At 39.9% G+C, this 22,567-nt stretch overlaps 1 protein-coding gene across 1 annotated transcript; it reads right to left on the minus strand.

Moving 5' to 3' along the window:
- Positions 1–1,459: 1,459 nt before the first annotated feature.
- elmod3 (ELMO/CED-12 domain containing 3) lies at positions 1,460–21,640 on the minus strand. The gene is made up of 13 exons (XM_052041177.1): positions 21,080–21,640; positions 18,709–18,777; positions 17,113–17,190; positions 16,912–16,981; positions 16,012–16,074; positions 14,965–14,988; positions 14,728–14,816; positions 12,889–13,012; positions 12,278–12,400; positions 11,680–11,810; positions 8,264–8,340; positions 7,566–7,693; positions 1,460–7,242 (listed from the first exon to the last, which is right to left on the minus strand). Exons 1-13 carry the CDS (start codon positions 21,119–21,121, stop codon positions 7,013–7,015), a joined length of 1,248 nt encoding a protein of 415 aa, XP_051897137.1. The 5' UTR covers positions 21,122–21,640; the 3' UTR covers positions 1,460–7,012.
- Positions 21,641–22,567: the final 927 nt, after the last annotated feature.

Below are 22,567 nucleotides of genomic sequence, written 5' to 3' on the forward strand. Positions count from 1 at the left end.
ACCTCATTTTCCACCTTGGTAGTCTCCAACCTGACGGCATCAACTGAATTCTCTAACTTCTGGTAACCACTCCCCTCCATTTTCCTCCCCCCCCGCTGATTTCCCCTCATTCTTGTGGCTCGATCACCCCCTTCTCTTTCTCGTCTCCCCCTCTCCCACCCTCATAACCTGCCTACATCCTTTTTATTCCATGGCCTACTGTCCTCTCCTATCAGATTCCTCTACCTTCAGCCCTCTGCCTCTTCCACCTATCATCTCCCAGCTTCTCACATCATTCCTCTTCACCTCCTCCCCTGCCCACCCACCTTCCCCCCTCACCTGGACTCACCTATCACCTGCCAGTTCATGCTTCTCTCCCCCTCCCCCACCCTTTTATTCTGGCTTCTGCCCTCTTCCTTTCCAGTCCTGATGAAGGGTCTTGGCCTAAAACATCGACTGTTCATTTCTCTCCATAGATGCTGCCTGACCTGCTGAATTCCTCCAGCATTTTGTGTGCATTGCTCACGCGGATGTTGTCTGAATTGCAGTGTATTAACTATGAGGAGAGGTTCGACAAACTTGGATTGTTGTCTCTGGAGCGTCAGGGGCTGGGAAGGAGGGAGGGAAGGAAGGAGGGAGGATCCACCCCAGGGTGGAAATGTCAAATACTAGAGGGCATAGCTTTAAGGCAAGAGGTGGAAGTTTAAAGGAGATTTGCAAGGCTGTTTTTTTTAAACACAGAGGGAGAGGTGGGTGCTTGGAACTCACTGCCATGAGGTATTAGAAGCAGATACCATAGCAAAATTTAAGAGGCATTTTGACAGACACATGAACATGCAGGAAAAGGGGATTTAATTTGGCACTATGGTCAGTGCGACATGGTGGGCAAAGGATCTGTTCTTGTGCTATACTTTATTATGTTTTTTTAAAAAAAGGTTTCCTGGCGGTGCAAACTTCATTCTGGCAAGGTCAAAATGAAGGCTCCAAGAAACAAAAGTAAAATACTACACATGCTGGAAATCAAGGAAAATAGAAAATTCAGAAACACTGAAGAGATCAGACATCTGTGGAGAGAGAAACAGAATTAATGTTTCAGGTTAACCATTAATCAGAACCAGACAATGCTGGGCATGGAGCACATACAGCATGGGGTAAAGGGGGCTGTGGGGAGTGAAGGAAGGGGAAGGTCTTTTTAGCATGGAGGTCAGGAGAGTTTAAATGACAAAATGGATGACTGTAAACATGGAAACCAGGTCCAGATGAGCTGAAAATGTTTGCAAAATGACCTTGAGAGGATGGGAGCAATGGTTAAGATCTAGATTTAAAAAACTCAATGCTAAATTGGAAGATTATAAAGTATGCATGAATCTACACTTCCTATAACCAGGCCAAGATCAAACTTTCCATTCCAAGATAACCACTGAAGAGCATTCCCAAAATTATTCTTTATTGTGATGCAGTAATGCTACTGATTGTGAAACAGTTCATATAGCAGATTTGTTTTTATTTTAAAAACATAAAATTCAATGGATGCAAAAATAAAGATGTTTAGTGCTTATGTTACCATGACATCCCAAGTACAACCACAGTGCTAATATTACATCCTGAATACAGCCAATCACAGTGCTCATTAGTGAAATCCTGTTTAAAGATAAAACATCAATTAACCTGCATTTGAGCAACAGAAAATTACAGGATAAATGAGACTTGTCAATAAAATGTCAAACTTTTGAAACAAAGTCACACTACCTGCAGTGACCTCAACAGCCCAAAAGATCACGTAAAAGGATTTCAGATAGAACTTCACAGGTCCTCAGTATACATCTCATATCTGCACAATTATTACAGGACAATTAATGTAGTAAAGGAGCAGTGGATCCATCTGCAAACTTGTTCAAATCCAAAACCTATTTCTAACACTAAAGTGGGTAAGGGCTCAATTCCCAAACTCTGAATTGGCCCAACCTCACCACAAACTGGGGCCAGTCCACAGAAGTGTGTAGTATGTAGGCAGATCGGATCTACAACCAAGCAGCACACTTCCAGGAAACCAGAGCCATTGGTGTTCTAACATCTCCTGTGCAGCTGTTTCCAGTGTTGTCACCAAATTTGATTAATATAACATATTGGTAACAAAGGCCTTCACAAAATTTCATGCCTTTTTAATACACTACAATTTTATCTGTTAAACATCTTGTGTGTTGTTAGTTCATGGTTCCCCTAGCAACGCCACCAGTAAGAGCTGTGTACTCTGCAGTGAGAGTTTGGTTCTCACCCGTCCTTCAAACCTATGTTATAGAACTTAAAATATCCATACTAGAGAGAGCCTGTAAAAATAAAAAGCTGTAACTGTAATTTAAATGTCTCCAAACATATCATACACCCACTTTACTGACATTCTCATAGTTGTTTTCTTGCCCAGATGGATACCTTACAATGCACAATGTCTTAGAGTCTCCCATTCATTTTAAAATTCACACAGGTAAAGCTTTTGATTGCCTGGCATGGAGTGTACACTCCCATCTTAGAGGGAAATTTTCCATTTAAATAAGTTTAAAAATGCACAAATTTCAAGAACTGCTTGAAATATTGCTACTAATCAATGAACAAACCTAACTGCACAGTTTTGAACACCTTTTATTAAAGCTACACTGCTCTCCACATCCCTGTTACCATTCCAAAACCTCTCCCCTGCATCCTCTCCAAAGTCTTATTCAAAAAATTAATGGAATTAATAGCCAAAGCCCCTTGATTTAATAGGCTACACCCAAGGGCTTAAAAAGAGATGGGTGCAGAGCTAGTGGCTTGAGTGGGGAAACAATATTAAGTCATTTTTGGATTGGCTTGCTAAAGCTGGTGGGATATCACAAAGATCAGTTCTTGAGCCACAGCTATTTACAGTTTGAATGAGATCCTGAACCAAAACCACACTTATGCATCCAAATAGGTTGATGGTACAAAGTTGGGTAGGAAAGTAAGCTGTGTGGAGAATGCAAAGAAGCTGCAAGATAAGCATGAATATCCTTCAATGAGGATGGATATGTTTGCAATGTATAGTTGGTATGTGTCATTCAAGTGCCATTTACTAAATCAAAACAATGAAGTAACTTCCAAAATTCTTTACTTCATGTAAAGAATGGTTCTGAATCACTTCATAACATTTATTTGATTGTACAGCTTAACCCCAGTTAGTTAGAGCCTACCATATCACAAAGAATCCTAAATGTTCAAAGCAGGTTAACTGAGTGTTTTCAATGCAGACTGGATATGTTTCATTCAACTGCCATTAACAGAATGTAGAGAAATGAAAAGTTACCGATTCCGGTAAGGATAAGGCAAGAAAAGAAACTTTATATAAAACATTGCTCTGTTCATTCCTGACCTTGGGAACTGCCTACGTGGCATTTGCACGTTCTCCCTGTGACCACATGGGTTTCCTCCAGGTGCTCTGGTTTCCTCCCACATCCCAAGCCTTGCATGTTGGTAGGCAAATTGGCTGCTGTGAATTGCTCCTGGTGTGCAGGTGAGTGATAGAATCTGGGGGTTGATGAGAATGTGGGGACAATAAAACAAATGGGATTAAATGTAGAATTAGTGCAAGTGGGTGGTAGGTGGTCAGCACGGATTTAGTGGGCTGAAGAGATGTTTCTGTGCTGTATCTCTATAAATCTAAAATATTCCTAATCCTGACCTATTTATTGACAAGGGAACTACAGGTGCTGACAGACCTATACTGAATTTCCATCATATGCTGGTTTTATTTTAAATTTTCACATCTTTCAGTTTTGCTTTGATCTCAGGCCTTTTAGAATAATGACATGAAATAGCATGTGAAAATGTCAAAATCTACCCAATCCATTGGGAAAATATTTGGATTCATTTCCAAGCCACAATATTGTGACATCACAACATATTAGGCAGTTCAGGATACATTAAGTCAACACCTCTAAAGTCCACAAGCAAATGTGAAAACTTGTTCATTGCAACACAATATTCCACAAAGGTACTTGCATGTGCACAGTACTGTTAGTATCAGAGGACAAATTGTAGCTAGGCTGACATGTAATGATGTTATTAAGACCACTGCCTACACACCCTTTCCCACATGTTAGAGAGCTCATGAAACTTTCATTATCTTGTTTGGAAGATTACTTGCATTAATCAAGATTTGCACATTAGGCCATCACATGTAAGACACAGAATATCTGTGTCACAAGATTGAAAATTTCACAAAATCTTGCACTTCACTGTGCCGTTTGAATGAAACTTGTCCATTAACCAGAAGGTGGTACCCAATTACAAAATAACTGCTGGTGAGGAAGGCCACTTGATCCATCTTGGTCATTCATCCTGAATCACCCTCAAATGTCTACTGCAGCATTTAATTCTTAAATGCCGGGACAATTCTCAACTCTACTGCCGTTTCTAAAAATCTCTTCTATATGTCAGTCTCTTTGTGTGATCAAGCACTTTGTGACTAGTTCCAAACCTGCCTTTAACTAGCTTTATGTTGTTTCCTTATTCTATGTTCACAATTTAGTTTAAACTTTAGGACTGACCATTTCCATACTATTAATTTTTTTTATATACTCTACAAGACTTTGTTTGTCCAGCCTGTCCACATAGTTTATAATTCCAACAGCAGTTTTGATGGAAGGTCATCAACCAGTCTTAAGTCTCTCCACAGATACTGCTTGACATCAACATTTCCAGCACTTTCTCTGTTCAACTCCAACAACAGGCTCAGATTGATCGTTCTACCCCACACTACCTCCAGCACTAGAACGTCTTGGAGATAAGATCAAAAGCAACACTTGAGCTAAAGGAACCAAGGTAGTTTAACCACCAGTTCCTCTGGCTTAATTCAATGGCTGTATTGTTTGCTCCTCTACATTGATCAGACATGTTCAATGACAACTGATTTTAAGTTCCTCACAACTCTATGATGTCTCTCTCCTGAATGAAAAATGAGGAAAACAGTGTATTCTGGTTTTAAGCAGTTAAAAGATATCCAAGCCGACCACTAGCTATATATTTTCATATTAGTTAACTGCAACTCATGCGCCTGGTGGTACATTAAACTGCAAGAATAATGTTGGGCAAGAGCACATGATCACTACATGGCGAGTTTCCAATACTGACCTCAATATAAGGCGGTGGAATGAACTGTAGGCCTATTGGGAATTAGCATCTACAAATGGCTGTTCACTTTGTACATCCAGTCAAGGGAAAAGCAAATTGACCTGTTTTCTTGACCAAGTAATAACCAGCACAGAGGGATCCCACAGTCTCATTCTATTTCACCAGTTTGTGATGCCTACTTCTCCTTTAGCTTAGTCCAGATTAGTTTACTAAGATTTGCTGAGGATCCTCAATGTGCACCATAAGACTGAGAATTGCTAACGTGCAGAATTTGTCTGTCTTTACTCAAGTTTTATCAACACAGATCTTCGTGTTTTGGCAAATTATATGCAGCAATCTGCTGCCTTGTAATTTCCTGTGAATGACTTCATGGTAGAAACAACAAACGCTGATACGTTTAAAAGCCTTGCAGTGTTCGAGGACAAATAATCCATAAACTTTGAATCTAAATTCAGAAGAATTAGACAAAAATTCTTTTCTCCTCAAAACATCAAACATCCCACAAAAAATTTCAACAAAGTACTGCATACCTCCATAATCTATACTGAACGGCTGCATTTACTGCTAATCAAAAGTATTGCAACTTGTCAGATGCTATAGTAGTGAAACAAGAGCTGCAGCTGGAATTCAACCTCAACCACTCCAGAGGTACAGATCATTGAAGGTTCTTCAATTAACAATTTTTAACAAGCCACAATTAAATGTTTCTGATTACCTAATAGTCCAGTTTAAGAATACATTTAAAACATATTAAAATACATACACAATAAAAACGAAGCTAACAAGAAATTTCTTGGAAGTTCCAACATTACCGGTACCATAAACTGATCAACAATTACACAGGATGGTGGACTTTCTATCTGTCTGATCTAGTACTCACAAGTGTTGAAGGAGGGGAATGTTATACCAAAAAACAAATGGATAAAAGCCACACAAGGATCAACACTGTGCACAGCTGAATAGTTTGCTTTTAAATAAATGTGAAGGTATAAAATATAAAGTTGAAAAAAATACTCAAAGATTGGACCATATGCAGGATTATCTAAAATGCAACTAGCCTGTCACTTGCAATTATTAATTGGACTTTACATGAAATTCTAACACTTTCATGGGTTTGAACAAGTTTTCAGCTCATTCAGAATCCATCTTCTATTTGGTGCCTGGCCCAAGACTTATTGTCTGAACAAGTACTACAGAGTGAGGAAACTGTAGAACCATGTAGGGCTGTCAGGTATTACATGTCTTTTCATTACATCAGATACTTAAATCAACTAGCTTGTGTGGTTAAGATTTTAAAAAAAAAATCAGGGTAAGAGAGAGCCACCTTGAAATAAGAATCCTCTCATTCAACTGAATGATATGAACCAAAATCATTTTGCCCAACCAGAATACAGATACAATGGTATTGCATCTTTAAGCTTTCTCTGTTTTGTTACTGACAGCACTAATTCAGAATTAAAGCTAATTAGTGTCACTTAAAAAGTAGAGTTCAAACTATGCCCAGCACAGACCGCATCACTGTTAAAAGGAACAAATATGTTCTCCTCTCCTGAGTAGGGTAATGTTCCAATGGAGGAACAGTTTTGAAAGGTAGCAGAAAGCTTCTTTGTGCTAGCATTATCTGGAAACAGCACTTGAGTGTTCAAGCTAGAGCAGCACTGAATATATGAGCTAATACAGCAAGCCTACAACAATTACACATTTGCAAGCCACTGTTATTAGGGGAAGCTGAGGTTCTACTGCACTGATGTTGTTGTGTATGGTTAATGCCAGCGTAGAATAATGTCCAGTACTTGAGTAGTGCATGCCATAATAGTGAAACTTTCAGATGTCACATTCCTGCCACGTGATGTCGATCATCTTTCTCAACTTCCATCACATACGCGTAGTTTCAGATTAGCCGCACCTCACCCTCAGGTTCTGGCTCCAGCTCACACACGCCCATAAAGTTCATCTCTTTGGTGTTGGCAGCAGATGTGGGTTTTGGCCTCATCCCAGCATGGTTGCTAGTTAGGGACACCTTGTCCGTGGGCAGGACCATCCCATTCTGACGCTCCATCAAGTACGTTTCCAACTTTTTCAGCAGTTGCTTTGGATTCTTTTTGGCAAATGTTTCAACCTCTGCAAAGAAAGAGGAAAGATATTTTGTATTCACAAAATAGTGAAAGTTGAAGTGGAATTTCAGAGAGATTCAAAAGATGCTGTCAAAAGATATAGGTTTCATTTCAGTCTTGCTGTATTAATTGAGGTTAGTTCTGGTGCACTGGAGTAGGTTGGGCAAAAATATTTTTCATATTTTTTGAAGACAGTTCTTCACCCTTACCTTGGTTTCTCACACCTCTCTTATGGGCAGTTGAATGTTTTACAGTCTTACGCTTCTGAAACCATTTTATGCATAAACAGGATTCCAAATGATTTCACAAAAAATGCATCAAATTTCTCACCTTTAAGAACAAATCCTGAATCAGAGATGGTTTTGTGCTGTGTTTTCCAAATCTGATAAAGATGCAGGAATGCTGCCACGTAGAAATCATTAAGGACGCCAATCACTTGCTGTCTTCGATTACACTCTCTGCCACAAAACACAAACTATGTACAGCATATCCAAAACTTTACAGGCCTATAATCCTCTTTCAGAGCACAGTATAGCTGAATCTTTCACTTTTTTTGCCTCTATCCTCGTCTCCAGTCCTTCCCAATGTACCATCCAGGCAGTCAGGCAACCAGTCACCCATACTGGGGCAGAGACTGGTGACTGTGTCTCTGGGAGTTGCCTGTGCCTCATCATCTAGCTTTTGGAAAGGGAAGCCCACTGCAGCCAGAATGCCTGGAGGGTGGGGAGTGCAGGATATATTCCTCATTGGTTGAAGAAAGTTTATAACCAATGCACAAATTGAGAGTCAACAGATTACTTCCTGAAATACAATTACTCTTTAAAAAAAATGCTAACACTTGGTGATTCTCAAATTATAAATCTTAATGTTTATGGTCCCAATGGTTTATTTATTTGGGATGATATGGAGGATGAAGAAATATTTAATCTGCTCCCTGAGAGAATATTTTTCCTTTCTTCTTAGGTTTGTCTTCTGAACTACCTCAGTCAATGACCAGGTTAAAGTAACATCATGTTCTAGTCACCTACTTGGATAGACATTCTTCCCTCAGAGCCTGGATAGCGATTCTGGTGATATTAATGGACATTAGACAGAAAGGGAAATTCTGAAATAAAAAGCAAAACTGTCAGAACAACACTCTATGGAGGATATACTTGCAGAACATTGACTGAGCAAGCAATATGATCATTAATTCTCTCACCAACATAAAGATCAAAATGGGTCTGAATGATATTTGTTCAAAAAGTTGTATGGTAATTTTATTCAATCTCATGGAAGTATGTAATTGAAACAAGTCCTAATACTAAAAGAAAAATCAAGACTTTCACCATCTAAAAGAAATTCCAAGATGTTCACGTGCAGACTTGTTATAGGAAAAATCCCATTGTACTTAACTAGAATTTTGTTATTTACTGTAGTTTTCCAGTTGTTCCAGGTGTGCAATTGCAGTAAGTAAAAGTTCGTGGTGTAGGAGGTAACATATTGGCATGGGTAAAATATCAGATGGCTAACAGGAAAAATAGTAGGCATAAATGAGTCTCTATCTGGTTGGCAAGATGTAAGAAGTCATGTGGCATACAGTTGGATGCTGGGCCCTCAACATTTTCTAACTCATTTGACGTCGATGCTGGCACCAAAGGTACGATTGCCAATGTTACCAGTAAAGCAGAAAAGTAAGCTGTGGAAAGGACATAAGGAGACCACAGAGAAATATAGAAAGGTTAGGTGAGTGGGAAAAGATTTGGAAATGGAGGACAATGTAGGAAAATGTGAAATTTTCCATTTTGGCCAGAAAAAATAAAAAGTATATAATCTAAATGGTGAGAGATTTTAGAACTGAAATACAGAGGAATCTGCATATCCGAGTGCATGATTCACAAAAGGCTAGTTTGCTGATGTGCAAATAATTGGGAAAGCTAACAGAATGTTATTTTTAATACTAGGGAAATTGAAAACAAGAGTAGGAGGGTTATGCTTCAGTCATATAGGGCATCAGTGAGACCACATCTGTAGTACTGATCTCCTTATTTAAGGAAGAATACAACGTATTAGTAGTTTAAGGTTTACTAGATTAGTACGCAGAAGGAGGGGCCTATTTATGAGGAATGACAGGATAGGTGAGGCTTGTATCTGCTTGAGTTTAGAAGAATGAGAGGGAACTCAGTTGAAACGTAGAAGACCCTGATAGGTCTAGAAAGGGTGGATGTGGAGAGCGTGTTTCCTCTTGAGGGAGAATCTAGAACTAGGGGGCAACTGTTTAAAAATAAAGGGCTGCTCAGAAGACAAGGATGAGACAGAATCTTTTCTCTTCAAGGGTCGTGAGTCTTTGAAACTCTTCCACAAAAAGGTGGTGCAAGGAGAGTGAATATTTTTAAGGTATTGGTAGATCGATTATTGATGAGCAAGGGGGTAAAAGGTCACTGTAGGTAGATGAGATATGGAGTTGAAGTTACAGTTAGATCAGCCGTGATCTTACTGTATGGCGGTGCAAGCTTGAGGAACTGAATAGCATACTCCTGCTCCCAATTCACATGTTACATTTGGAATTGTTATAATTCTAAAACACCAGCCCTGTATACAACAAATGTGTCACTCCAACAAAATATAAATATTTAGAAACTGCAGAATTTAAAACTTTGCTCTCTCTCCTTTCCTAAAGGTGCTATTTCTTTCTGTGGCTTCTGGTCCACAGGCAGTGAGCGCCCTCCAGCACCTCACCAAAACAAGTAGTCTTTCTCTATGGACATTGCAGGGCTGGGCTTTGTGTAACAGCCTCTCAAACTCTTCATGGGTGCATTGCCTAAGGAGTGGCATTGACACATTGCAAGTGAATGTATTGAATTGATGAAATAATGAATGTTTAAAGACACTTGCCAAGTGTAATTGCTGTGTATATATTACGAATAAAGTATATTTTGAAATAAGAAATATCTCAGCCTGGCCACTGACTGCTGAGAGAGCAACTAGCTATGCAGAGTACCACAGCAAACCTCAGTCTTCTCACTTGATGGCCACAGGTACCTTCCAGCAGAAATCACTGGATGGTAGCAAAAATTCCTTCCCTGGTCTTGAGTACTAACCAAATGCAGCAGCTTTTACAATTACCCTCCTGTATTAGTCAACAGGCCAGGAATGGCAAGTACAGCAACAGAGACACAGAGTTCTGTAAAATTGCTTACCAAAACTTCTTGTTCTAAACACCACATTAAAAACTTTAATGGGTGCATTTGGCTAGCAATGGATTATTCACACTGAGTAGAAATTAAAATCAATGGTTCACTTGCTAAAGTATTTGTGCATTAAGTTTAATGTGCAGATCTGGTGCAAACATACTTGCAAAAATGTAAAATAATGTAGAAGCTGTTACTGTTATATAAAACTACCGCACCCTATCTATGAACAATGAATGGCCTGTACTGAACAAGCATTCATCCAAGTAACTTGAACACCTGGACAAAAGACCAGAGATACATCCTTCAGCAACCAACATCATAAAGCAAAAACCATGGTTGGCGGTGAACAGCCCCAGATTCCTCTCAATATATAGAAGCACTAAATCACTGCACAGCAGCTTTGCAAAGATTAAGAACTCACAGGGCGATAACCCAATTCCAAGTCCCAGTTTCAGTCAATACAGCAACAGAATCCAACACTGTTTTATTTTCTTTAATTTCTTTTACTTCTGACTTTTTCCAACTGTGCTGACAAGTCTACAACAAATTCCATTCATTAAGCTTGCTTCGGTATGCTGAGATAAAATACAGAACAGGCTTTGGCCAACAATTTTATGTTTTTTGCGAGGGAATATTTTAAGATTTAAGCAATTTGCATTCTATTAGTGATCTCTGTGTATCTGAGGAGTATATACACTTGGTCATTGTTCAATTACTTCAAATACCATACCATGCTCATTCCGATGGCTCACACAAAAATTCTATTGTGCATGCAAAGTCCTCAAACAGCACGGGCCTCAAACAGAACAGGGGGTCTTAAGGGGTGGGGGGGGGGGGGGGGGGGTTGGTGGAAGGGTTGCTGAGGCCTGTCCTGAGGTTAAAGGGTCCACTGATACCTGGGTAACAAGCTCTTCCCCCACCTACCCTAGATCTGCTCCTCTGCTGCCACATTCCTACACCAAGATCCATTCCCCATGCTCTCCCCTGGTCCTTACTCCCAATCATCCATCTTCCCATCCAGCTCCACTCCAATCCAGCCCCCAAAACATTCTCCACAATGGTGAGAGGGCAGAGGAAATGTTTTTGTATGTATTCAAGTATGCAGTGGCCTGGTCTACTTCGCTTGGGCTCATGAAAAAAAAATCACACCCATGAGGAAACCTGGTAGAGTCCCTTGTGCAACGTTAACATGCATTTCTTATGAGCACTGCAACTTCTAGCTCTTTATCCACTGAATTTTAAGCTGTTAAAATGTGCGAGCATTAACTAACTTGTGTCGGATGGTGTGACAGTTTGTAGATATCACGAGCCAAAGGAAGAGTCTGCAGGTCCATCACCATATATAATGTATGCATCAGGCCAAGGAATCCTGTCCCACGCAGGTCAGTCCCTGGATCTGTACCTAGTAACAGATAACAGAAAAAAAATAAATTGCTTCACAAACGTACGGCTATGTCAGTATTTTCCTCAATTTTGTTAGGCACAGTTTGAACTGACTTGAGATCTTAAAGCAGCAGCACACCTTAACTCATAACACAGCCAGTTTTACACAGCCACACACCCAACTTCAATACAAGTTCCGACCACACTGCACGTCAATACTTAAAGCTGCTGTTTACAGTATTCTCATTGTTACACTGCTCAGCCCCACTGTTGCAGTCTCTTACACCACACTAACACACGTAATGCTGCCAGAAAAATTGCACAGTTGCAGGTCTTTGCTTAGTGTATTATTGGAGTTTAAACTTCTATATATCCCAACCCTGGGTTAGTACTTAGTGATACCATTCCTTATTAAACACCCAGCCCAAATCTCACTGGAAACACTGCAGCTTGCATCATTTAAAGCAGTTTGTTTCTTCCTTTTACCTTGAAATCCCAATTGTTCCCAGTGTGAGCCATATCGTGCACAGTCAAATTTTGCCCCTGTCAGTTTTTTGTAAATTGTCTGCAAAACCCGAATGTGAACTTTCTGATTGTTGTCCAGGGAGCCTGCATCATAAAAACATATTAGCACCTAGTACAGTTTAACAATGTTAATAGTCATAAAAAAAATACACAATGTGGAATACTTAGTCCTTCATTAGAAGCTCCACTTAAAGTTCAGTAACATTTTTAACCTCTGGATGCTCACAATTGAAACAAATGATCCTACGAACAAGTAACCATCCAGTGATGCAAGATACTTCCAGGGCTTGATACCTACTCGTATCTGCTAATCCAGCACTGGTTACCTAGAAGTTAGTCCTTAATATTTCTTATACAGCATATTATTATGGATTGCAAATAAAATTTCTTACAATACACAGCAAAATAGAAATGATTTTCAGGTACAAAGTAAAACCTATAGAGAGTTAAGCTATGACTGTTTAACAAATAAAACACTCAGTATCATGTATGTGCTTCATACTAAAATATTCAATGTAGTAGAGGAAAGGTCCCTTTCTTTCATATGCAAATGTACTGCTTGCTGTACTCACACTGGCCAATCGCAAATACCAGATCCCGCTCTTCCTGCAACTCCTTGTGCAAACGTGGAGGGCCAAAGAGAAAATGGGTGATGGCAGAAAGCCCTGTCCTACGTACAGTTGGCTGTATGTTCTTCTGCAAGTACAAAGAAAAATGGCCAGGAATGTTCCCCATAGAAACCATAGATGTTGCCACATTTGGAATATTCCACCCTTTATCCCAAACCCTCTGAATCCCACAAACACCTGACAAGTTCCAGATGCCATCACAGCTGAAACTTGCCCTGAACTTGATGATAACTCAAGTCTTGAGCAACCTCCCTCGACTAAGTTCAAATATGTATCATTTCCCTAATCAATTTATGCCTTACGTATCCGAGCATTCTTCCCTCGAGGAGGAGCAAAGTCCTCAGGGCATCAGTGTAATATTTAAGGTGGTCCATGCAGTATTTAACCGCCTTTGCCTTAAGTTATCCTGATCAGCCCTAGTTGCTTCATAATCACATATCATTCAATTCCTTTATAAACAGGTCATGAAATCAGCAGTATTTCCACAAGTGCAAGTCAGTATTAAGCTCACTGCCTGGGGGGGGGGGGGGGGGGGGGGGGGGGGGGGAGAAAGAAAAGGTCCACAGACCCAACGAATCATATATGACCCACTCTTCCATCCTGCAAAGGTCCACAGTTTTAAAACTGGAGCTGAGAAAAGACCATCAGCACATGTTTGCTGATATCTATACTAAGCAACTTTTCAAGGGAACATAATATTTGCCATCAACAATCTTTTGGCACAATTAAAATTATTCCAAAGACTTTTGGCATATTATCATGCAAGTCTGTACCTTCTCCTCCCCAGTCTCCTCCTGTATTCTGCATTCACTACTGATACCTGGTGATTTTTCTACTTTCATTCTCCTTAAAAAAACTTCTTAAATCATATCCACTCTCAAGCTATCATTTAGTTTATCTGCCTGCCTGTCCATATCGTTTATTAAATTTTAGAAGCACCCTTCTTATGATGCCTCTTCAAGATGTCAACACAACTTTGCAGTTTATTTGAATTCTATCCTAATGTTCCTTGACAGCCAACTTGTTCATTGTGAATGTTCACAAGACAAAGGACGGAATAATCTAGCCCAGCTATCCAGTGCAGTAGTGATGGAGTGTGCACTATGAGAGTACGTCTTTTTGATGAGGCATTCACCTGAAGTCCTCTTTACCCCCAGGTGGGAAGATGAGACCCCAGGGCACTAGTGGAAAAGAAGCAGAGATATTCTCTAAGTCACCTGGTTATTTATCCCTTCAATGAATATAATGAACAGGCTGCATCCAGTGATGTCATGCCTCAGCCAATATCATCAACACAGATTATTTGGTCATTATCATATTGTTGCTTGCTGTGCACCAATTGGCCAACACATTTTCTTAAATTTTAGCAATAACTACCTTTAGTATGATTGGCCACGAAGCACATCAGCACAGGTTGATGTCTTAACATGGGTATACAAATACAACTTTGTTTACACACAGCTTGGTTCCAATGACTGTCAGAACACTAGAACTACCCTTCTCAGTAACAATTATGACCTGCAAACAGCAATAGCCTCACATCAGATTCTTCCATAATGTCATGGATTTCTGTGCCCTAAAAGGAGCCTTGATTCTGTCAGTACACAATAGTTGATAAGAGGTATGATAGCCACAATCATGGAATCCATCAGAGGCTTATTATAATGAAAGAAACCACAGCATATAAAAAGCACACAAAAGTAATTTTCTTAACCGAACAAAACATCTAAATGAAAGAATGAGTATTGTGTGCTAAGTTTCTTTCTTCCTCTCTGTGCTTACCCTGTACTCATAGAGATCCGCTGTTTGAAAATGCTGAAGTGCTTCATTAAAGGAGATGAGTAGAGTGCATCCTGTGATGTCATTTGGACCTACAAGGGTAGAGAAGAGCCTTATGTGCAACTAACCCACTGATGTTTCACACAAAACAAAATTCAAACTCTTCTTTTAGTCAGTCTTAATACTGAATCTCATTAATCTACTGAAAAACAGCATGCACCTATGCAGGGAAATTCTTACCTTCCCGTTCCTCCAATGGCAATTCTGAAATCAAAATAAAAATCACTCAGCCAGTAAAAGTGTACTGCATGTGTATGCAAAGGCCCAATCACTCCTGAGCTGGCTGTATGTTTCCCTACATTCTATTGACCATGTGCACAATATTAGCTTTCTATTATAAAAGGTTTCAAAACAGAAATGAAATAGTCACTCCACATACATTTATTTGACTCAGCAGGAATGAAATGCATATCCAAATGCAAAAAATTAGCCCACGTTTCACTGAAAGAAATGTTGGGTAATTCTTACAGGTGGAATCAGTCCCCTGTGATGAAGAAACAACTTCATTGACCCAGCAACCTTGTGTGAATGTGGTATCTGTGAAAAGCTAAATCAATTAAATAGAGATATGTAATATATAGTTAATGAGTTAGGTTTGCAATGAAAGATGTGGTCTCTGCCAAGGATTTCCTGTTTACTGAAGAATAACTGACCCTACCTGCCTAACTTATTTTTCTACAGCAAACTCCACTGTGCAAAACTCTTCTCATTTACAGAAAGACTGGAAATGAACAGGAGTTATTACTGCATCACTCCCATAATCCTGGAACTGTGCCAACATGCACAGTGCTGCTGGCAGTGCCTCCACCCCTCCCCAGTGGGTTCTCTCAGGTTTATAAATACTCCCAAACTTGTTTCTACTCAAGTGTTACAGGGAGCCTTGACTGAATTTGAACATTTTAATCAACCCGATTCACTTAAAGTTATGAGGTTAAGGTTCCTCTTTTTTCCATCAGAGCTTGCGAAAGAGACATGATGATTTTCCGTCACATCTGTTTTTTTAGTGACTTCTGAGCTCACAACCATGAACTGCTTTAAAAATAATCTAAAGACCTTTTATTTAAATAAATCAATCTATTGCAAGCTGTGCTATCTAAACAGAATGGTTGCTTTTCATTTAAATAAACATTTAAAGAGATAACTTCTAATAATTGTAGACTGCAGTGGCAAGGACCAGCTTCCATTCTGACTGAAGGCAGAAGCAACCTAAAGAAAGTGGTGTCTCACCTCTTTGTGCTGTTTCCAAAGCTTCCCATTCTGCCTCTGCCTGCAACACCTCCAAAGTCACCTCTGCTGGATAAAAACAAGAGTCACAGTCAGGCAGATGCTGGAAACTGGAGCAACGAACAATCTGCTGGACGAATTCAGTGAGTCGAGCAGCATCTTGGAAGGAATTGTCAAAGTTTTGGGTTGAAACCCTGCATCAGGACAAGTGTGTGTAACCTCTTTCCTTTCTCTAGTCAAAGCCTTCCTTTTGGAGTACACAAGAGCAGTTTCTTCCCATTTCAGACTTTATGTGTAGTCTAAATACTTTTCTTTAAATCATCGTCCAACAACAACCTCCCCTATATTACTTCAAACACAATGTCTGAACCAACAACTTTTAGCAGTGTACTTACAACTATAATCTCAGCATCATTCAATTCCTTCTTGTTTCTAAAATAATATCAATAAATCACAAGAAACATATGACAATGACGGACAGTAAAGAAACGCTAACAGCCCAATCAGCCTGGGTCAAACAACTTCAATGGCTGGTGTATCACCATATACAGCCTGCCCATGTAAAACCATGTAATATTCTAGGAGACCAAGAAACCATCTTGAAAATGCAAGTAAACTAGAGGAAATCTAGGCAACTTTTCTGACTCCTCTCAGCACTGTCCACATACATAACACAGCAACTTGTTAAGTTAAGCAACACCACTCACCCTTCTCACTCACTTCACTACCAGCACTCCAACTAGCTTGCTTCCATTCCAGCAAGGACCAAACATCTTTCCCGAGCTCATGCTGAAAGAACGTAACTCAGGTTGGCACGTTAGGGAAGTGAAGTTTCTGATTAAATTAATCTTCACAAAAACCAACACCTATCTCCTGTATCAGACTTTAGAACAAAGGACTTGCCTTCATGTTTCTGCTCATCCCCACCAGCTGTAAGAGACTGTAGAAGGCCATTGTGTTTCAATGTAGATATCTGAAAAGAAACCAGCAATAATTATAAATCAAACATCTCACAAACCTCCAATGGCTAAAATGGACATTTGACAGCTATCTCATAGATTCAATTTCAGTCTAGCTGTTAATTCTGCAAGGCTTTCTACTCACAGGTATAGATTTCAGCACTGCTTTCCCATTGCATGCATCATCAGTGACCTGTGGGCGTAGACACAAACCCAGCAAACCCTGAAAGGCAGCACAAGAAAGGATGTCATGCATTCACAGATGCTCTCAAGCATAAGGGAAGTGAGGATGTTCCTGTACTGAGATGTGAATTAACGAAATATTAACTGCCTTCCTTTTTGCAGAAAGTAAACGAGAAAAGCCTCCACTTTGTCAGGATCATACTTTACACAGCCCGAGCAAAGTTGGAGCTGCAGGCCAACAAGTTTCTGGCTCCTGATGAATTAGATCTTAAGGGAAGTGGAAACAGATTTGCATCAAGATCAAGTAGCACAACTCTCACCCTCCATCTATAGCTCAGAGCTGACTGGCTTCTTGTTGAGCTGATAGACAGCCCAGGTAAGGAATAGCCGGCATGTTTTCTTAATTAAGGATTGCATTTATTGAAACCAGAACTCTTTAAATCTGAGACTATATAATGGAGGTGGCCTGAGTAATATAGATGTGTCATAAAGGATACAAAAGCTGGTAAATCTGTCAGTAATTTAGAAGCCAGCAGAAAACACTGAAAACATTGTACATCTTTCACGTAATTTACAGCTCAGTAATAGGTCATTCAGCCCAAACTGGTCTGTTTACCTTGTTCATGCTCCATATGAACATCCTTTCCTTTATTTAATCCAATCAGCTTAAACAACTCCTATCCCTTTCTCTCTCATTTACTTATTTAGCTTCTCCTTATTCACATCAACAGCTGTGTGAGTGTCAGGTTCCACATTCTCAACTATCTGGGTGAAGGAAATCCTACCGATTTCTTGTTGGATTTATGATCTCTAATTTGGACTCCTCTGCAAGTGGAATTAATCTGTCTGACCCTATCAAATGTGCTCATGGTTTTAAAGACCTCTTTCAAGTTATCCCCCTTCCCTTTTCTAAGAGCTGAAGTCTTTTAAGCTTTTTCTGGTATTATCCATGTAGATCTCTTCTGCACATTTTCCAGTGCTTAAATATCTTCTTTATAATATGTTTTGGTCCCTCCCTGGTGTTAAGTTTAATACTTAACTTCCAAACCCAAAGATCTTTAGGCTACTGTAAAGTCAGGCCTCCCTAACCATAAGACATAGGGACACAATCAGGCCATTCGATCATGGCTGATTTATTTCGCCTTTCAACCCCATTCTCCTGCCTCTCCCTGTAACTTTTGACACCCTTACTAATCAAGAACCTATCAACCTCGGCTTTAAATATACCCAATGACTTGGCCTCCACACCCATCTATGGCAATGAATTCCACAGATTCACCCCCCTCTGGCCAAAGAAATTTCTCCTCATCTCTGTTCCAAAGGGATGTCCTTCTATTTGGAGGCTGTGCCCTCCGATCCTACACTCTCCCACTACTGGAAACATCCTCTTCATGTCCATTCTAACTATGGTAGATGAATACTAAACCAATAATCTCAGCATTCTATTCCACTTGTGTTTCTTACTCTCTAAAGATGCCTATTTCCAGTCTCAGTTGAATATTAGACAATCCTCTCCCCACTCCCACCAACATCACAAGGGTTAACAGCATCAACGTACATTTTTGTAACCATGCTGTTCTTGGAGTGTGCCTGGAGCACAATTCCCAATGCCAGGAAAATTCAACACCTGCAGAGAATAAGTTATACAGTTATTTGCACTTGTATAAATGGGGTGAGTGACTAATATCTCCCCTTGCCAAGAGCTAACTCACATTTATAGTTGTACAATGCAGCAAAATACAGCAGTTGGGTACACAGACTCATGCTGCAATCATATGCTCATGCTTTGCAGAAGCACCCCTAACATGTGCAGAAACCTGTGTGACTCAATGCTAAGACTGAAATAGCCCTCATTTCAAATACTGATCTCACACAGTGCAGATAGAGAAACTACAGATGATGTCGGAATAAAAAGAAGTGGTAACCACTTGAGACATTGCAAGATATGTAACAGCATGTGAAATGTTTACAGTGTGAAACACTTAAAAGAACAAGATATAGTAACAGAATGCAACTTGCAGGAGAATATGAGATTACATAAATGAGGTTCAGAACAACCCAGGAAATCTGTGGTGCAATGAACGAATAATAAATTTTAGCTGTGCAGGATACGACGAGAATACAGCAGCAGTACAGGATATTGCAATAAAAACAGAAAATGCTGGAAGAGCTCAGCAGGTCAGACAGCATCTATAGAAAGAGAAACAGTTGATGTTTCAGGTCTGACACCCTTCATCAGACCCGAGAAAAAGAGAAAACAAGTTAGCCTAGGTAGCAGGGAAGTTGGAGAAGAGCAAATGGTTGAGTGGAGGATATTACAATGAGGTAAGATAATGTAACATCACATATACAGTGACAGCATAGGATACAGAAATAGTGTGGGAAGTAGTAACAGAAAATGAATTTGTATTTAGAGTCAGAGTCATACAGCACTGAAGCAGACCCTTCTGCCCACCTTGCTATGCTAGCCATCAAGCAGAGGGATCTGGGGTTCATATCCACAGATCACTGGAAGTTGCCTCACAGGTGGATAGGGTTGTTAATAAAGCTTATGGGGTGTTAGCTTTCATAAGGTGGGATTGAGTGAAGAGCCGCGAGGCAATGATGCGGCTCTACAAACTCTGGTTAGACCACACTTGGAGTTACTGTGTCCAGTTCTGGTCGCCTCATTATAGGAAGGATGTGGAAGCATTGGAAAAGGTGCAGAGGAGATTTACCAGGATGCTGCCTAGATTGGATAGTATGGATTATGAGGAGAGACTAAGGGAGCTAGGGCTTTACTCTTTGGAGAGGAGGAGGATGAGGGGAGCCATGATAGAGGTATCCAAATATTAAGAGGAATAAATAGAGTAGACAGCCAATGCCTCTTTCCCAGGGCACCAATGCTCAATACAAGAGGGCATGGCTTTAAGGTAATGGGTGGAAGTTCAAGGGAGATGTCAGAGGGAGGTGCATGGAATGCGCTGCCTGGGGTGGTGGTGGAGGCAGATACGTTGGTCAAGTTCAAGAAATTGTTAGATAAGCATATGGAGAATTTAAAATAGGGGATATGTGGGAGGAAGGGGTTAGATGTTATAGGCGTGGTTTAAAGGTCAGCACAACATGGTGGCCCAAAGGGCCTGTATTGTTCTATGGTTCTAAGTACACATCTATACTAATCCCATTTCCCAAGACTCAGCCCTAGCATTCTATGCCAATAAGATTTCAAGTGTAGAAGAATACTCCAAAACACTTCAGATAATGAAAGACTTTCGAAATATAGTCAATGTTGTGCTGTAGGAAAACACAGCAGCCAGCATGAAAGCCACAGGATCCCACACAGAGAAATGAGACAGTTGAGTTTGTTGATAATCAACAGGTAACCATGAGATCACAAAATTCCACATTATCCTTTGAAATTGGGATATTTCAGCTTGATTTGAAGAGAAAGACAAAGCTTTTGTTTTGCATCCATCTGAAAGATGGCACATCTAACAATGCAGGGACTACAACCCACAACTTTCTGACTCACAGACAAGTGTGTACTACTGATGCAAGTTGCCATATTACAGCATCAGGTACCATAACAATGTGGAATATACCAACAACTCAGACACAGTAATGTGCGGATCAAGTCATCAAATATGCTTTTGCATGCTTTACCTAATAACATGGATATGCTCAGTCTGGAATACATACTTGCACGATACAGGATTTGCTGGCATTCAGAATACATACACTGCCACTGTGAGATACACTAACAACAGTATGCTACACCAATATCTCACACAGTAACATTGTAGGATGCTGTAACCTTGTCTTGATTTACTTCTTGATCAGCATTAAGTACTAAAAGGAGATTTTTACCACGAATATTCTGTAACTGTTCGCAGAGCTGGATGCAAGCCAGGAACTGTGTCTGTCCAATTCCCTCCTTTTGATTCACATACCTTCTCCTTCGTCTCAGTTCTACAAAGCTGGTCCCCGTCCATTGTTTTCTGCAGGTTCCTATGGCAATGGGTGTTGCTTCTGCTCAGGGATGCCGAGTAGGTTTTCAAACCATATGCTCCCTATGCACAGGCTGAAAATAGGAAACTCTTAACTCTTCTCAACAAAGTGCCTTGGATTCAGGGTGGTAGTTTACCAGCACAGAACAAAACCAGAGCTCTTCAACAACTGATGTCTGGATTTGTGTATAAATTAACTTACACATCTTTAGAGCCAATGGTCTCGAGTCTCTCACAAGTAAGCAGTCTGATCCTTATATATTATGTCGTCCTCTGTATTAATTCCTGTCCCCCTGTTCAGTGGTTGTACAGTTAAGGAAGGTGCAGCTGGAGTTCCTGTTGTATGTGCAGTGACGATAAGCCGTAGCCAACTCATATACAGCACAGGAAGCTGACAATGAATTTATTACAAAATGCAGTCATTTAATTTGATGTGTGCTGCACAAAGGGAAATATGTGTTGCTTTTTTGTGAGGAAACACTATCCTTGTATGCCTCTCTCAAACAAAAATCTGGTACAAAACATTTGTTCAATGATGTTCAAAGCCTTGCAGCCTGGGGTCTTAAGAGTTGTTATTATAGTGGTCCCTTGGGTTTTTGAGCTGAAGGATTGAAGGACTCCTTAGTATACAAAGATTTTCTAGGAACTATTCATCCCTTCAAAGATCTAGTTTGAATTTGATTGAAGCAGAATCTTCTCTGGAAGACAATGACATAAAAACAGCAAATGTAAACCAAAAGACAAACCTAAGTATTTCTCTTTACTCCTCTCTTTATTCCAGTTCAAGATTTACCCACAAACTTATTTATATTCCTTACCTATTAGCTCCTCCCATTCCAGTACACTTTGGAGTAGAGAACATTATAATTCAGCATCTTGCCCAAAAGGATATTTACAAGTGACTGCAAATAGTGGGATACAGAGAGCCCAGATCCTGTCCTCAGACAAGATCTTGCATCTGCAATCTTTCCCAACAACGGTTGTTGGACAGGGATCTGGTGCAGAAAAGACAGCTTAGGTCTTCTGGATACCTTTTAAATAGCAAAAGTTTCACAAATTGTCTAATTTTTGTTTCAAAGACAGCAGTACTGAATGTAATCACATGACAGGAAATTATTAGTTTATAACCTTTGATAGGTCTCAGTGGTGGGACTGTGTGCCAAGTGAAATTTCACTGATAAGAATAATATAATTTTTCATATTTTTAACAGCTTTGGTGGTGGAGGATAAATAAAGGGAAGAAGGAGAGTATTAGTACTAGCTGAAATTTCCTTTACTATTCATTGTCAATATATGTTTCCAAAACAAAATTGTTGAAAATACAGAACAGGGTCAGTCACTACCTGAAAGAGAAAAAAGACAAGTCAATGTATAAAGTAGATTGTTAGAATACGTTAGAATTTGCAGAAAAAAAACCCTTTCTAAGTGTTG

Source organism: Pristis pectinata, chromosome 29 (assembly GCF_009764475.1).
Source record: "Pristis pectinata isolate sPriPec2 chromosome 29, sPriPec2.1.pri, whole genome shotgun sequence".
NCBI lineage: Eukaryota > Metazoa > Chordata > Chondrichthyes > Rhinopristiformes > Pristidae > Pristis > Pristis pectinata.